This window comes from Primulina tabacum, chromosome 16 (genome assembly GCF_025594145.1).
Source record: "Primulina tabacum isolate GXHZ01 chromosome 16, ASM2559414v2, whole genome shotgun sequence".
In the NCBI taxonomy this organism is placed as follows: Eukaryota; Viridiplantae; Streptophyta; class Magnoliopsida; order Lamiales; family Gesneriaceae; genus Primulina; species Primulina tabacum.
In genome coordinates, this window is record NC_134565.1 from 30,400,468 (window position 1) to 30,416,491 (window position 16,024).

The 16,024-nt window shown below is 31.5% G+C and overlaps 2 protein-coding genes and 1 long non-coding RNA gene across 3 annotated transcripts; 2 read left to right on the plus strand and 1 right to left on the minus strand.

Annotated features, from left to right (window-relative positions):
- Positions 1-584: 584 nt before the first annotated feature.
- Positions 585-4,440, plus strand: LOC142529858 (1,4-dihydroxy-2-naphthoyl-CoA thioesterase 1-like). The gene is made up of 4 exons (XM_075635530.1): positions 585-668; positions 2,771-2,976; positions 4,089-4,139; positions 4,254-4,440. Exons 2-4 carry the CDS (start codon positions 2,779-2,781, stop codon positions 4,371-4,373), a joined length of 369 nt encoding a protein of 122 aa, XP_075491645.1. The 5' UTR covers positions 585-668; positions 2,771-2,778; the 3' UTR covers positions 4,374-4,440.
- Positions 4,441-4,701: 261 nt separating this feature from the next.
- Positions 4,702-8,135, minus strand: LOC142529857 (polygalacturonase-like). Its single transcript, XM_075635529.1, has 9 exons — positions 7,746-8,135; positions 7,449-7,580; positions 6,577-6,744; positions 6,413-6,433; positions 6,037-6,244; positions 5,723-5,804; positions 5,499-5,607; positions 5,241-5,357; positions 4,702-4,930 (listed from the first exon to the last, which is right to left on the minus strand). Exons 1-9 carry the CDS (start codon positions 8,070-8,072, stop codon positions 4,712-4,714), a joined length of 1,383 nt encoding a protein of 460 aa, XP_075491644.1. The 5' UTR covers positions 8,073-8,135; the 3' UTR covers positions 4,702-4,711.
- LOC142529859 (uncharacterized) lies at positions 4,927-6,033 on the plus strand. Its single transcript, XR_012815975.1, has 3 exons — positions 4,927-5,182; positions 5,537-5,655; positions 5,739-6,033. It is a non-coding gene; the product is annotated as an uncharacterized LOC142529859 (long non-coding RNA).
- Positions 8,136-16,024: the final 7,889 nt, after the last annotated feature.

Sequence of the window (16,024 nt, forward strand, 5' to 3'; positions counted from 1 at the left end):
AATAACATACTATATAAATTAAAATTTAATATCCCTGTATGAATATTTCAAAATATTATGTGTTATAGTTTTATTATTATTAATGAGAGCGATCGTTAATATTTTTATTGTTCATCATTCTTTTAATCTTTTATTAAATATTATTCTCTGTTTTATATTTATTTTGTGTTTATCTTCTATTTTAAAATTTAAAAAAAAAAATGAAGGAAAAAAATTGACTCTACACTATTATTCCATATTGCAAAATGTGAATTGTTCTTGATTTATTATTATCTTTATTTTCTAAAAGAAAAACAAACTTATCTCAAATTGATGGAAAATTTATTATTCTATTTTTATATTTTTTTTCACATTTATAAACTTTCAGATTTTAATTATAAACTTCTGTTTTGCAATTTAATATGATTTTGTGTTTATGTAGAAAAGAGTCAAATGAAGGCTAAAATAAATAAAAAAAAAAGTTTTTAGGGTATTTTTTAAATTTAATTTATTTGAAGGTTTTTTTTTTGAACATTAATTTATTTGAAGGTTAGAATTCATTTTGGTAATTTATTTTTTAAATCCCTCAAATAATAGTGCAATATATATCGAAGTGTCGATTTCGCGGGGTACAATTCGCAGCCACCTTATTGGCCACGGCGGCGCTACTGCGGCGACGCTCATCTCATGTAAGGCTCTATCTCACCTAACACGACAGCTTACCATTGTATATATTTTGGTCGCTTCATTTATTTTCTTTGCAAATGGTGGATGCTTGTTTTCTTCACTTGTTTTGAATCTGTATTTTCTCTAAACAATTCTCCCACACGATACTTGACTGCTGGTGAGTTTTCTTGTATTTCTATAAAAATCAATTTATCTGCGGAAGTCAAAAAAAAAAAAAATTGGTTGTTGAGTCGGTACATTAATCGGGAGTAGTTTTATGTTTGCGGTTGTGCGCGCTATTTTTTAACTTTTACGTGATTCACGGGTTGAGGAGGTTGTATTTTCAGTTATTGCCGATTCTTTTTTCCTTTTAGCTCTGGTTTTTAGGCATCTATTTAACATTTTGAGAGAATTTTTCTTATTCGTTAACAAAATTTTGGCTTTTAGCTTTTTGTTTTGTTTGTTCTTTGAAAATGGCTTTTAGCTTTTGCATTGTGTAATGAATGTGACTTTTGGAAGTCTGTGAAGCTTTTCTTTCATGGTTAATGAATACTGGAACATGATTACCAGCTTCGAGGTCTAAAAACTTGAGATGAACAAGAAGTTGTGACTTCAATGAGAGATCTAGTTGACATTATGTAGGATAAACATCCAAATTTGATGGTATAAGAATTCCATATCGGATCAGAATTCAAACTGTGAATTTGATGGGATTGCCTTTCCAGTTTAATGGTTTATAAGACCGTCAGTTTATAAGACCGTTTAACTATAAAAAGCAAGGCCTCATAAACTCCCAAATTTTCCCTAACAAACTCTCTTTTATAACAGTATTTTTTACCTTAGGATTTGAGGGGTGCATAATTGCCTTGACATTATCTCTAAAAAGATTGGATCAATTGTAGCCAAGTGGTATTTCGGCGGACATTCAAGTTTAGCTGAGAAATAGTATATCCGTCCCATTTTTAATTTTTTATTATTTTCCTACAAGAGCACTCGAAGCAAGCAAGAGACAGAGAAGGATGAACACCCATCGCCGCTACTTACTGGAGGACGACCAGATACAGAGATTTTGGATACTACGCTTCACACAATTGGATTCGAGATAGATGACCTTTCACCTCACGAAGTTTCAGGCCACCTTATGGTCACTTCAAAGTGTTGTCAGTAGGGATGTAAACGAACTAAACCGTTTGTGAGCTATTCGAAGCTCGATTCGATAAAAGCTCGTTTGAGCTCGTTTAATGAGCCTCGTTAAGATAAACAAACCAAACTCAAGCTTTACAGTATTCGGCTCGTTAGCTCGTGAACATGTTCGTTGGTAAGTTCATTAGTAATTTTTTAGATGAAAAAATAATAGTTTTGATATTTGATTTATTGATTTTGCATATTATTTATGAAAATATATAGAAAAATCTATTAAATTTATTTATTATAATAAATTTACAAATTTTAATAAGAATAATATATTTTTCTTTAAATATATAATTTACTTTTTAATTAATTTAATGAAAATTTAAATGTATAATTCATATTTATTAAGCTTGTTTAAGCTCGATAAAGGCTTGAATAAGCTCGTGAGTCATGCATATATTCGTTAAATAAAGCTCGAGCTCGGCTCGATTATAAACGAACCAAGCTCAAACATTCAAGAGTTCGGCTCAGCTCGATTCGATTATATCCCTAGTTGTCAGGTAACACTCCTTATGCTAGCTTATTTGTTATTTTGACTATAAAGATATCTTCGATGCATTAAATTATTGTTAAGGCATCTCTTATCGGTTCAATATTTTTTACAATTGGTGTCTACCAAGGTATAAGTACCAATATTATGCAAGTTCAATTCTTCTATTCTGCAGTCACTTTATATTTCGTTGAAACAAGTCGTGTGTTGATTTCTCAAACTTTGATGTCCAATACCTGACCGACACACATGTGTATGCATTATATAATGTTTCTGGATCTATGTTTCATGGTCTACAACATAGATGTGAGTGCAAGTGTTAAATTATACAACTTTTATTGGATCGCCTTCCATTATTTTCAACTTTTGGAACAAGTAGCTTCTAATAACTTTGTGACATAACTCAAATGATTGGTAGTTGAGTTCTTTAATTGAGCATTTCAGATCTGGATATGCAGCCATTCAAGGTGTTGTACGGAGGGGTCTCGGCTCTGATAGCGGTGGTTCTCGCAAGCATGGGAGCTCACCTTGCATCAGGGCTGCAGAGAGTGGCTAGAATACAACTCAGCATTAACCATTTAAAGAGCGCAGAGTTAGGAGACTTTGTCATTGCTGAGGCTACACCGGTCAACATTGGCAAAACCATTCAGGTAAAAAAAATTATTAATAAATTGTGATTTATCTTCTTAATATAAATGTTAAATATAAAACTACTGCTTGTGCCAAACCTATGAGCTTTCCGTAAGTTGTTTCTACTATGGTATTAGGGCTAAGAGGTCATAATTTCGAGGTTTTTGTTCACAAAATCCCATATATTACCTTAATTTCTTGTTAGATGCTTATTTCTCGGCCTTTGTTGCCTGTATATTCAAACAATGTACACTTCCACACCTTGAATATCAATTTGGGACATACTTCCTTTGTCTAAGGGTTATATGTGGATATTCAAACAATGTACACTTCCACGCCTTGAATATCAATTTGGTACATACTTCCTTTGTCTATGGGGTTATATGTGGGCAGTGTTCTAAAATGCGTTATGCGGTATTTGAGCGGCCACCCACCTCCTAGGCGTTTAGGCGGCCGCCTAGACGGTTTTTTTTACCTAAATATCTAATTTTTCTAGTTTATCTTCATATTTATCCAATAAATCCTCGATATTAGATTCTAACTAAAAATCAATGACATGTCCTCCTCTGTATCCAATACAAATTGATTGAAAAATATGTTAAACAATCATTTTAAAAAATAAAAAATTCTATATATTACATTAGGCGGATCTAAAATCTGGGCGACCGCCAGCGCTTAGACACTGCCTAGGCAGTCCTAGGCGATGCCTGTTAGAACACTGTAATGGGAGGCTATGTTAAAGTATAAAATTATTGTTTGTACTACACTTCTACCTCAAGTTTTTGGAAAAAACTGATCTTTTATCAAAGAGAATGGATGCTACCTGAAGGAGAAAAAAGCACCACAAGTAACTGGAATGGTTTACATTTCAGATGAAAATTAGTGCAACCTTTGTATTTTGAATAACATGGGGCTAGGTTTGTAACTAAGTAAATATGCATAAATATATATATATACATATATATATATACATACATTCATGCTTTTCATCTGCTCTAATTTAGAATGTCGTGGAACTTTTGTGAGCAGGTATGGGAGGTGCACCTTTCGAAATGTGATCCTTCCAATCCCGAGAATAAAACATTAATTGCATCCTCAAGGGTTACCTTTTTTTGCAACTTGCGTAAACCAGAATCTGTTAAGGATGCTCCTGGAAAGTTCAGGGTATACGCAAAATTATGAGGTACGCCTAGTATTTACGTTCGCACTTCCAACATTCAACATAATTGGTTTGAAATGCAGAAAAATAAATTTGTAATGTAGCTACACAATCTAACTTTGCTAATTTATGTTACAGATTCTTGTTTCCAGATATACCACTCGATGTAGTCCTCGTCATTTAAACGCTGATAGAAGACTCTCAATCTTGAAAATATATTACAAATTGTGCCTTTCGCGTGAGCCCGTAAGAAAATAGCAATAACATTTTCCGCTTGAATAAAAGCTGGTAGATATTGATAACCTTTATTGTTGTGTTTTGGCAATTTTGCTTTTCGTTTTATTCAGTTATCCATTGAAAAATATCCTCTAACATGCAAACAGCAGTACCATTGTATTAGGAGGCACAATTAGTCCTCAATTATTGCTTATGATACAACAGGGATACAACAAACATTATTCATGTTCTTTTAATAAATAAAAATGAATATTATACATTCCTATGCTATGTGCACCAATGAATGCTAGATCGTATAAAGAATCCTTGAAACTTCATCCCTGCAAATTTTTTATTTTTTCATCAACTGTCTTGTAATTTTATGGGCAGCTTGGTGTAACCGTTCCGTATTTCTGTAAATTGACATTGTTACAAACAGCTTTAGCTTTTCCTCCCCCATTCCCTGCTAAATCCACATTCTGCAATACAATTCCTTGGCATGGATGGCTTTTGCTGCAGTCGAAATCGATAGCTACATTCGAAGCACTTGTGCCTTGGATGTTTTGGTACACAACATTTTTTACTTGTACAGCTGATGCCTGGGTTCGACAAGAAAAAAAAGGTTTGTATAGGTGGGGATGAGTTTCATCTCAAGTAGCATCCCACCCAAGCCCAACTCCCAAATAAATTCAGTAATCAAGCTACATGTTCCCTTTATTGAATTATTAATCAAGATTGAGATATTAATACTTGAGCTTGATTCTAGCTCTTTTTGATCAGGCCGGCTCGAGTCAAGTTTTGGCCGAACCTCTTGTGAGCCACTAGTCTACTCGTTCGCAGCCCTCACTTGGGTAATTAATTAAAAAGAAAAATCTATTCTGTCTGAGGGTTCTTATTTATTTGTTTTACCTGTTGTTTGCATGGTCCATCTTGGTCACAATAGTTTTGGTCTATGATTATAGGGTTTTTCACATTGTGCATCTCCACATTCTGGAACTTGATATTGCTTGCACTTCCTGATCCACCCTGTTCACATTCGTATGAAGCTTTGTTCTAAGAATCAATAAATAAAACAACTCAAACGAAGGAGGGGATCCAGATTTTCATTTAGCAAAACATTTCTTACATAATCTTGGATCTATATATACATATTTTTAATTTACTTACCTGCCATGTCTTAATTCTAACTCCATTTGTGGTACCAGATAACTTTGCTCCATTGACAACGACATCAGACACATGATCTTCTGAATTCCGGGCACCTAAGCTTCCAATACTGAAATCAAGAAACACCATCAATTAAAATTGCAGAACATATTAAATTGTCAGTATGACTTATAGTCTATATGATCGATCTTTTTGTATGGAATTCAGGTTCTTGAAAATATCACCTGATGCCATGTCCAGGTCCACAAGTGATGCCTGTGGCTTGAATCCGTGCTGATCCACTCACAATTGAAATGCAGTCATCACCTAATTCATTCAAAATATGAAACAATTAGTTTCAGTCTTCCATAGTTTCGAGGCGACAGTTCTCAGGCCTGTGAGAGTTCTGCCTCGAAACCAATCGAGACATGTTGGTTCGGAATCCACCGAGTAATGTTTTTTATTTTTTAAAAAAAAAAATCACGTTGACACACGGTTTCTAGCTCGGGTTTTTGTTTCATGCTCGACCGGGGATCAGGATATCATAAATTTTATGTACCTGTGCCAATGGTGCAACTTGAAATACGGATGTTTTGAGTGGCTGTAACATGGATCCCATCAGTGTTGGGGCTCTTCTCTGGTGCGTTCACTACAAGATTGGAAGCCTCAACATTTGTGCACTTCTCAAAGGACATGTGAATTTGCTGTGCATTTTGGATCTTTAGATTATTTACTACCAAGTTTCCGCACTTCAAAAATGTCAAAGCCTGTATAATAATAATATATAATAAAATAAAACAAACCAAATTAATAAACAATATGTGATGATATATATAATAGCTGATAGAGCACAATGACGTAGAATGATCCATATAGAACTCGAGAGAAAGTCTTATTTTCCTCGTATATGCAAATATATAGCAGCGTGAATTTACCGTCGGAGCATCCTTGCAAGGCTGCAATCAAAGAACAATAATAAAAGAAAAACAACAGAGTATTAGTAACAAATACAACATAATTTTAAGGTTCAATAATTTATTTATTTTCCGATAATATTAATAATATATATATATATATATATATATATATATTTCCTGACCTTGGCTTTATTTATTTTACAAGAGTTTTGCCACCAAATATTGCCATTGCCATCAATAGTCCCACCACCTTCAACTTGAAGATTTTGAACACTGTCAAAAACTATCCAGTGCCTCCCATCTTTACTGTAGTCTGAGCGATCGTTGGATGCAATAAGTGTTCCAGATATCTGGGAATATATATTTAATTAGTTGCACAAACAAATTAGACTTTGTCATCATAAATTAAATATCGTGTTATTTTTTTATAAAAATAATTATTTATTTGAATACCCTTTTTAAGAAAAAAGCCTTTTTAAAGCTAAATAATTCCGAATTTGTCGAACACGTCGTGATCATCATGAGAACTAGTAAAAAATACACACGTGTTGCATGTGTTATTTATTATTTTTAATTTGACCAATTAATACTAAACAATTAACATGAAATTATTTTCAATTTAGAAGAGTTGATCGATTTAGAAGTGAAATTTTGTTTATATTTTTTCTATTTAGAATATGGAGTGACTTGAGGAGGTTTTTAGTAGGGTCAAAAGGGTAATTATGAAATTAAATATTTTGGTGTTATCTAAAGTAGTTACTCTAAAAGATCTCACACTTAATAATATAGTATAGATAGTATAAATTAAGAGAGATGAGATAAATATCGCCATCATCCTTAACAAACCGTCTCCCGATCGATGTTGTAATGGTAAATAAATATCGTATACTCGAATAAATTAAAGGGTATGAAAAAGCAATATTACAAAACGTAAATTAATGACATATATGAGACCAAAAATATTTATGAATGTAATGCAATTAATAAATTCGAGTTAAACTAATTTACGGCTAAAACTTTGTAAGAAATGTTGAAGTTTAAACTAATTAATTACCTGTGTTATTATGTGAGATTTACAAGGTCCTGTAAACCTTATTGGTTTCAAGAAATAACTTCTTCCCCGGGGAATCACAAAATTAACACCATACATGGACGAGCAAGCTTCCTTCCACGCGTTCAGAAATACCTGATTTTAAATAAATTCGAGTTAGGCTGTTATTTCTAATTTTTTTTCCTTTAGAAAAAAAGGAATCGAAATCAAAATTAAATAAAGTCTCTAAAAAATACATGTATAATTATATATTTCTCTATATCACTAAAAATCATGTATATGCTTGTAAATAATTTATACCTTCGAATCATCGGTATGTCCATCACCTTTAGCTCCATAGTTGAGCACATTGATGGTTTTATAAGCGGTCGATGACGACGTGGTATCTCTTTTGAATTCCTCGAAGCCAGAAAGCTTGCCGTCGAACTCGATTGAGCTATTGTCAAACTCGACGCCTTGGTCGAGGTTGAAGTAGGAGGGGTAAGCCCGAAAATCGTAGCCAACTTCTTCTTGGGAGTCATAACCACGAGACAAATGATCGTCTTCGTCGTGGATGATACAAGAGCAACATAAACTTAATGAGAGGACACCAATCAAGTATGGTAGAGTATGCTTTTGAAGAAGCATTGTTTTACTTTAAATTATATGTTGGATTGGTAAATGTTGGAAAGAGTTCTTGTGGGATGGAACTTTAAGTTAAGAGGTATGGATGTGATGACAAAGTCCTGTCGAGATTGCATATTTATAGAAGTTGGGTGGTGCGGACGGTTGATATATAATAATAATAATTATTATTATATTTTCTTGAAGAATAATGTATTATTATTTTGAATAAAAAAATTTTAAGAATGGATCAAATATTTGGTTTTAGTTAGTAATACTTGTAGTAAGGATAAATTTAATTAGTGGGTAGGTACTTTTTCTTTTTTTTTTTTTTTTTTTTTGAAAACATGTTTATCTAATATTTGTGTTAACAAATACTTGGTGTTTCTTAAACATGATTACTAAATATTTCTATTCATAATAATTTATTTGATGACACGAAATTTAATTTTGATTAGTACTCAAATATTCAAATTTTCTACAATAAAAAATTCAAATTTTCTACTTTTTTTTATTGGTTTGCTGGAAGAGTGAGCGTTTAGGGACCCAAAAATGTCACTGTATTAGCACCGAAAAAACTATGGTATTATGGGAAATGAGAAAAGATTATGAAGAAATTATGAATATGAAAAGAAAGATTATGATGAGATTATGCATCTCAACATTTCTGTCAATCTTTATATAAATAAATCACGCAATTACTTATTTAACTTTTTAGGCATTAAAATATTTTGTATTCGCTTTAATATGATAATTGTTGTTATTATAAAAAGAATTATATGATATATTTATTACTATTACTGTTCTCTACGACTCTTTTGTTATGGAAATGAGATGGGAAAGATTTACAAGAAAAGGTTAGCAAAGCAGTTGCTGACTTTTGCTCCATGCTTCCATACGTACGTGTTTATATATATATATATATATATATATATATATATATAATCATTACTGCATGTTGAAATATATGTGATACGCATGCTTTTGCTTGCTAAATATATTTAGTTAGAAAATAGAAAAGATGTTGGTTTTTAGCTTTTTGAAAGGTCTATGATTTGTCAAGGTGAATTAGAAATTTAGTTGGTCATATGTATAATAATTATTCAAATTTAAAATCTTAGAAAATTATGTATTTTTTTTTTTTGTTTCTGGTTAGATCGACACGAGTACGATTATCGGGCAATAGATCGTAATTAAGTTATTTTTTTCCTTAATTAACTGAAATTAAGTACTGTGTTTTTCGAAAATATATATTTAATTTTATCATTATGAACAGAAGATGGGGCAAACTACCTGCGGCAACGGATACGATCGATTCTCATTTTTGTTTTTGAAAAAAAGAAGTCTGTTCTCCCCATGTTTCACTTTCACATGCATGAAATATAGAGAATAAAGCAATTGACATTATTAATTATTATTAAATTTGAACAGAAATCCCATGTCATTATAATCGCTGTACAACCACAAAATCTATTTTGATGCAAATTTTACATTAAAATAGTGCAATTTATGCATCAAATACAACATTCATCTCCAGTCATTTAATTCAAATCTTACACCAAAAAGAATATTTTCGAAATATTCTTTTTATTTTACATATATTAATTATTATATTTTATTTAATATATTTTTAATTATGAATAATATTTATATTATATAATAAATATTATATAACAATTAAAAAAAATCAGTGGTCTTTACGCTCTCGTTTTCTTACAAAATCAAGCACGTTAATCCTTTTGCAATTGTTTTGTGCCAGATATATATATATATATATATATATATATATATATATATATATATATATATATAAACATCGAAATATAGATTTTTATTATTATTTATGTATAATTTAAAATATATTATTTATTATATAATAAAATTATTATATATAATATAATAGTGTTCCGGTCCGATCGGTTGAACCATTATTTTGTAATAGACGGATTTGATCATCAATCTGGTCATGAAAATACTTAATGCATGTCGGCTTTATGCACGGAAGCTTTCGCCTTTTTAAAATTTCACGGGCGTAGATGCAATTTGAGGCATATTTAATTATTATGTATTCGTTTGCATAAAATTATATTGTACAATCTCGTAATATCAAGAATATATTTTCTTTTATCAAACTCCCAATCACTTTATCATCATAGCAACATGTTCTTTGAAGGGAAAATTTTATGTACAAATTTTATTCGCATATATAGGTTGAATTCAATCTACCATAAAGATAGTGTCCTAATAGTTGATCTAAATATGTCTCATTAACAATAAATCGACATTAATATTACTCGTACGTTGAGACGTTAACATTTGAATATACGATTGAGGTACAACTCTAAAATATGCCGAGAAACGTCGTAAAATATAATTAATATTACTCTATCATAATTTAAAATTTTAATTATTTGCTTACGCTTCACCACATTACGTGAATATTTTGGGGTCGGAGTCCTCCTCCGTTATCTTCTATATATATTCACGCATGTCAAGTAGAATTACATCACTTGATATAGTCTAATGATAACGTGTAACAAGAATTACTTCGAAGCTTTTCCTAAGTACGTTGAGATATATCCATGATCCACTAAAAATACGACGTGTGTAGCTGATCGATTATTTTTATCATTTTTTTTAAATCATCTTGCAAATCTCATATCAGATCCGACTCATGAAATGAGTTATTTTGTTATGTCGAAAGTATTATTATTTGTTACTCCAAATATAGATCGGATCGACTCGTCTTACGAATATAGATCTATGCATATCGTCTCACAGGTGACGTACTCTTAAAATATACCGAGATTTGCAACTAACCATGTGCTTGATTAATATGAACATTTAACCTTCTATATAGTTCCAAATATGGAAACATATATCAACCTCATAAATCTTTACAAATTGATCACGTACATGCATGTGATTTATACTTCTTATCGTTGAAGTCATAGGTAAATAAACATAGACTAGATGAAGAGTAAGGGAAATAAATGTAAACATAAAATTATTCATATGGACATAAATTGAATAAATTTTGATTTAATTAAAAGTAACCTCTCTTATAACTCCCACTTTGATCGAGTTTATTCAATTTATATAAATAAAAAAATAGTAGGTCTCTTGTGAGACGGTCTCACGAATCTTTATTTGTGAGACGGGTCAACCCTACCGATATTCACAATAAAAAGTAATATTCTTAGCATAAAAAGTAATATTTTTTCATGGATGACCCAAATAAGAGATCTGTCTCACAAAATACGACACGTGAAATCGTCTTACACAAGTTTTTGCCATAAAAAAATAGGATTGATGAAAACTAAAATATGAAATGATGATCACATAAGAAAATAGAAATTGGATTGAAAATTGTAATTTTGAAAAACAATTTTAAAAATAATATGGGTTTTTTTTACCTATCTATGTTTCTATGAATAAGAAAACATTTTGAAAAAGATTTAAAAAAAATATTACCTAAGATTTCCAACTTTTATCTATGTGATTAATATTCCATAACATTAAAGTAAAGTACATATCATGTTAAATACGCCCCGAACACGGTTAAACGAGTAGCAGAACGGGTCTAGACACGATCAACGGTCTAGAAACCGACCCGGGGTGGGTCACGGATTTTAGTGGACCCACCATGTTATATATGATATGTTACTAGTAATATATTTATAGTGTTGAAAATTAATATTTAAAATGTGTATTGAATATTTGAATGTTGAATATTTGAATGTTGAAAATAAGAGTTGTAAATATTGAAAATTAGTGTGTGATGATGTAGGTAATGATGTATTTTATTTTTGGATTATTTGTAAAGAAATTCTATAAATAGGCTCACCATTTGTGAAGAAATTCACAATTGAGTAGAGAGAAAAATATTATAAAGTGTGTAGTTTGGTAAATTTTGAGAGTTTGAGATTTTTACTTTTTACCATAAATTTTTACTTTTTCACAACACGTTATCAGCACGAAGCTCTAAAAGTCCTCCATACTTTTCCAAGCTCCAAACAGAAGAAAAAGGATAACAAAAGTAATCATATTTATTTTACTGTTATTTATTTATTGTGTACATATTTAATATATAATATAATGTTATTATTAGAAATAATAAAAACAAATTTTTCAAAAACTTGTTATAAATCCTGGGAGGATGTTAAGACGACATCCCACACTCCCGGTAAGGGATACGACAAGTATAAAAGCCTATAAGGTTTTTAAACAAAATAACTTGTGACACCTCATTACAATAATATGATATGATATACATAATTATATATATCATATTATTACCATAAAATTATACAAATACATACATTTATTTTTTTACACCAACGGTCATAAACGGTAACAAAACGGCTAGTTTTTGCCATATAAATATAATCTCACAAACTCTTTCAATCACTCCAACTTTCTCCTATTCTCTAAAAATTATTCTTCATCAAATTTTTCGAAGAAAAAAGAAGATGAATTTCTCAAGATTATTTTTAATTATTTTGGTTATCATACTCACGAGTCTTTTATTTATCGGATAATATCCTTCTCGTATGTTTTCTTTATTTTTACAAATGCTTGTACTTGTTGTTTATTCATTACTTTGTATTGCAATATTCATTAACTAATAAAATGCATCATAATTTTTTTAGTACCACCATGTCAAATTTGACAAAGCTCGAATTTGTTGCGCTTGACATCACGGGAAAAAATTATATGTCATGGACTCTCGATGTAGAAATGCATCTTGAGTCATTGGGTCTAAGCGAGACCATTAAAGAAAATGGTATATCTTCATCACAAGAAAAGGCAAAAGCTATAATATTTTTGCGTCGACATCTCGATGAAGGTTTAAAATGTGAATATCTCATCGAAAAAGATACCATGGCTCTTTGGAAAAGATTGAAAGAAAGATTTGAACATATAAGGGAAGTTATACTTCCGACCGCCCGTGATGAATGGAATATGTTAAGATTCCAAGATTTTAAGAAAGTCAGTGATTACAATTCAGCGATGTATCAAATAATCTCGCAGCTAAAATTTTGTGGACATGAGGTCACAGAATCGGAAATGCTTGAAAAAATATTTTCCACGTTTCATGCATCAAATATTACTCTACAGCAACAATATAGAGTACGTGATTTGCGAGATATTCTGAACTCATCGCATGTCTTCTTGTGGCGGAAAAGAACAACGAGCTATTAATGAATAATCATCAGTCCCGACCCACTGGATCAACAGCATTTCCAGAAGTAAATGCTGTAAGTAAAAATGAATTTAAACCTCGAAACCAAAGTCAAATTCAAAGACAAGATTTTGGTCGAGGTCGAGGTCGTGGACGTGGACGTGGACGTGGAATTGGCCGTGGTCGTGGTCAAGGCCGTGGTTTTGAAAACAATAGAGATAGTTATTTTTATAACTCATCTCAAAAGAGCGTCCCAAACCATCCACTGAAAAGGCATCATGAGAATACAAGTGTTAATGAGAATCACTCAAAAAGATATAAAAGTTCTTGCTACAGATGTGGTACTCCAGGACATTGGTCCCGTATTTGTCGAGCCCCTGAGCATCTTTGTAAACTTTATAAAGAATCATTAAAGGGGAAAGAAAAGGAGACCAACTTCACTGAACGCAGTGACCGTTTGAGTGATTCAACTCATTTTGATGCTGGTGATTTTATGAATGATTTCTCTGAAAATGATCAATATGTTGGTGGGATAGAAATGAACAATATTGATGCTGCAGATTTTCTCAATCATTTCTCTGAAAATGAACAATATAGTGGTAGAATATAAATGTACAATAATTTATTTTTCATGTATTCATATAATAATGTTTTATTGTATAATTATGATATGTGTTAAATTTAAATATATATAGCCAGTAATTTTATTTCATTGCATATTTTTTTGAAGTTCAAATATGGAAAATGCTATGAGCAAAGCTGAAGTTTCATACCCGATAGTGGTACAACACACACTATCATCCGAGATAAAAGATATTTCTTGGAACTAAAACCAACAAAAACGGTGAATACAATATCAGGTCCTGTAGACTTGATTGAAGGATGTGGTAAAGCACAATTTTTGTTACCTAATGGTACAAAATTTTTGATCAATGATGTTTTATATTCACCACAATCGAAAAGAAATTTGTTGAGTTTTAATGATATATATTCACATGGGTATGATACTCAAACAATGAATGAAGCGAATGAGAAATATATGTGTCTTATCACATATAAATCAGGAAAAAAATATGTGATTGAAAAACTACCAATGCTCCCTACTGGATTGCATTATACACATATAAGTCCCATTGAATCAAACATGGTAGTTGATAATTCTTCAATATTAACCAATTGGCATGATCGATTAGGACATCCTGGTTCAACAATGATGCGAAGAATTATAGAAAATACATATGGTCATCCGCTGAAAGACCAGAAGATCTTTGAGAATAATAAGTTTCAATGTAAAGCATGTTCTCTTGGAAAACTTATTATAAGACCATCATCAGTCAAATCCAAACTGAATCACCAATGTTTCTTGAACGTATTCAGGGTGATATTTGTGGACCAATTCATCCACCATGTGGACCATTCAGATACTTTATGGTATTGATTGATGCCTCCAACAGATGGTCACATGTATGTTTATTGTCAACTCGAAATATTGCATTTGCAAGATTACTTGCTCAAATAATAAAATTGAGGAATCAATTTCCCGATTATACAATCAAGAAAATTAGAGTTGATAATGCTAGTGAATTTACTTCCCAGACTTTCGATGATTATTGTATGTCTATGAGAATCATTGTTGAGCATCATGTTGCTCATGTACATACACAGAATGGATTGGCTGAATCATTGATTAAACGTCTGCAAATGATTGCTAGACCAATGATTATGAAAACAAAACTCCCTATTTCTATATGGGGACATGCAATTTTACATGCTGCTTCATTAATTCGCATCAGACCAAGTGCATATCATAAATACTCCCCATTGCAGCTTGCATTTGGTAAAGAACCAGACATTTCTCATCTGAGAATTTTTGGATGTATGGTGTATGTGCCTATTGCACCACCGCAACGAAAGAAAATGGGACCTCAAAGAAAGGTTGGAATTTATATCGGTTATGATAGTCCATCAATCATTCGATATCTTGAACCTCAGACAGGCGACATGTTCACAGCACGTTTTGCTGATTGTCATTTTAATGAGAAAATCTTCCCAATGTTAGGGAGAGAACAGAAACATACCGAAAAAGAAATTACATGGTATGTATCATCATTGTTACATCTGGATCCAAGAACAAAACAATGTGAAAAAGATGTACAGCAAATTGTGCACTTGCAAAGAATAGCAAATCAAATACCAGATACATTTGCAGACACAAAAGGGGTAACTAAATCATATATACATGCTGCAAATGCCCCTGCTCGAATTGAAATTCCGAAGAAACAAATTGAAAATACTCATGATGTCATTAAACGCCTGAAGCGTGGAAGGCCAGTCGGTTCCAAAGATAAAAATCCTCGAAAAAGAAAATTCATAGAGAAACACGATGATCACAAAATAGAAAATGATGTTCCTGAAGAAACACATGATGATCACAAAATAGAGAATGGTGTTCCTGAAGAAACACATGACGATGAAAATGTTCTGTCAGAACCACAAACTGACGAGAATCATGAAATCTCTATCAATTATATTAATACTGGAAAAATATGGAGCCGAAAAGATATAGAAGAAATTGATGATATATTTTCTTATAATGTGGCAATCGACATCATAAATGATAACGAAGATCATGAACCAAAATCTTTTGGTGAATGTAAAAATCGGCAGGATTGGATAAAATGGAAAGATGCCATCCAGGTTGAATTAAATTCGCTAAATAAACGTAATGTTTTTGGACCTATAGTCCTTACACCTGAAGGTGTAAAACCTGTTGGATACAAATGGGTTTTTA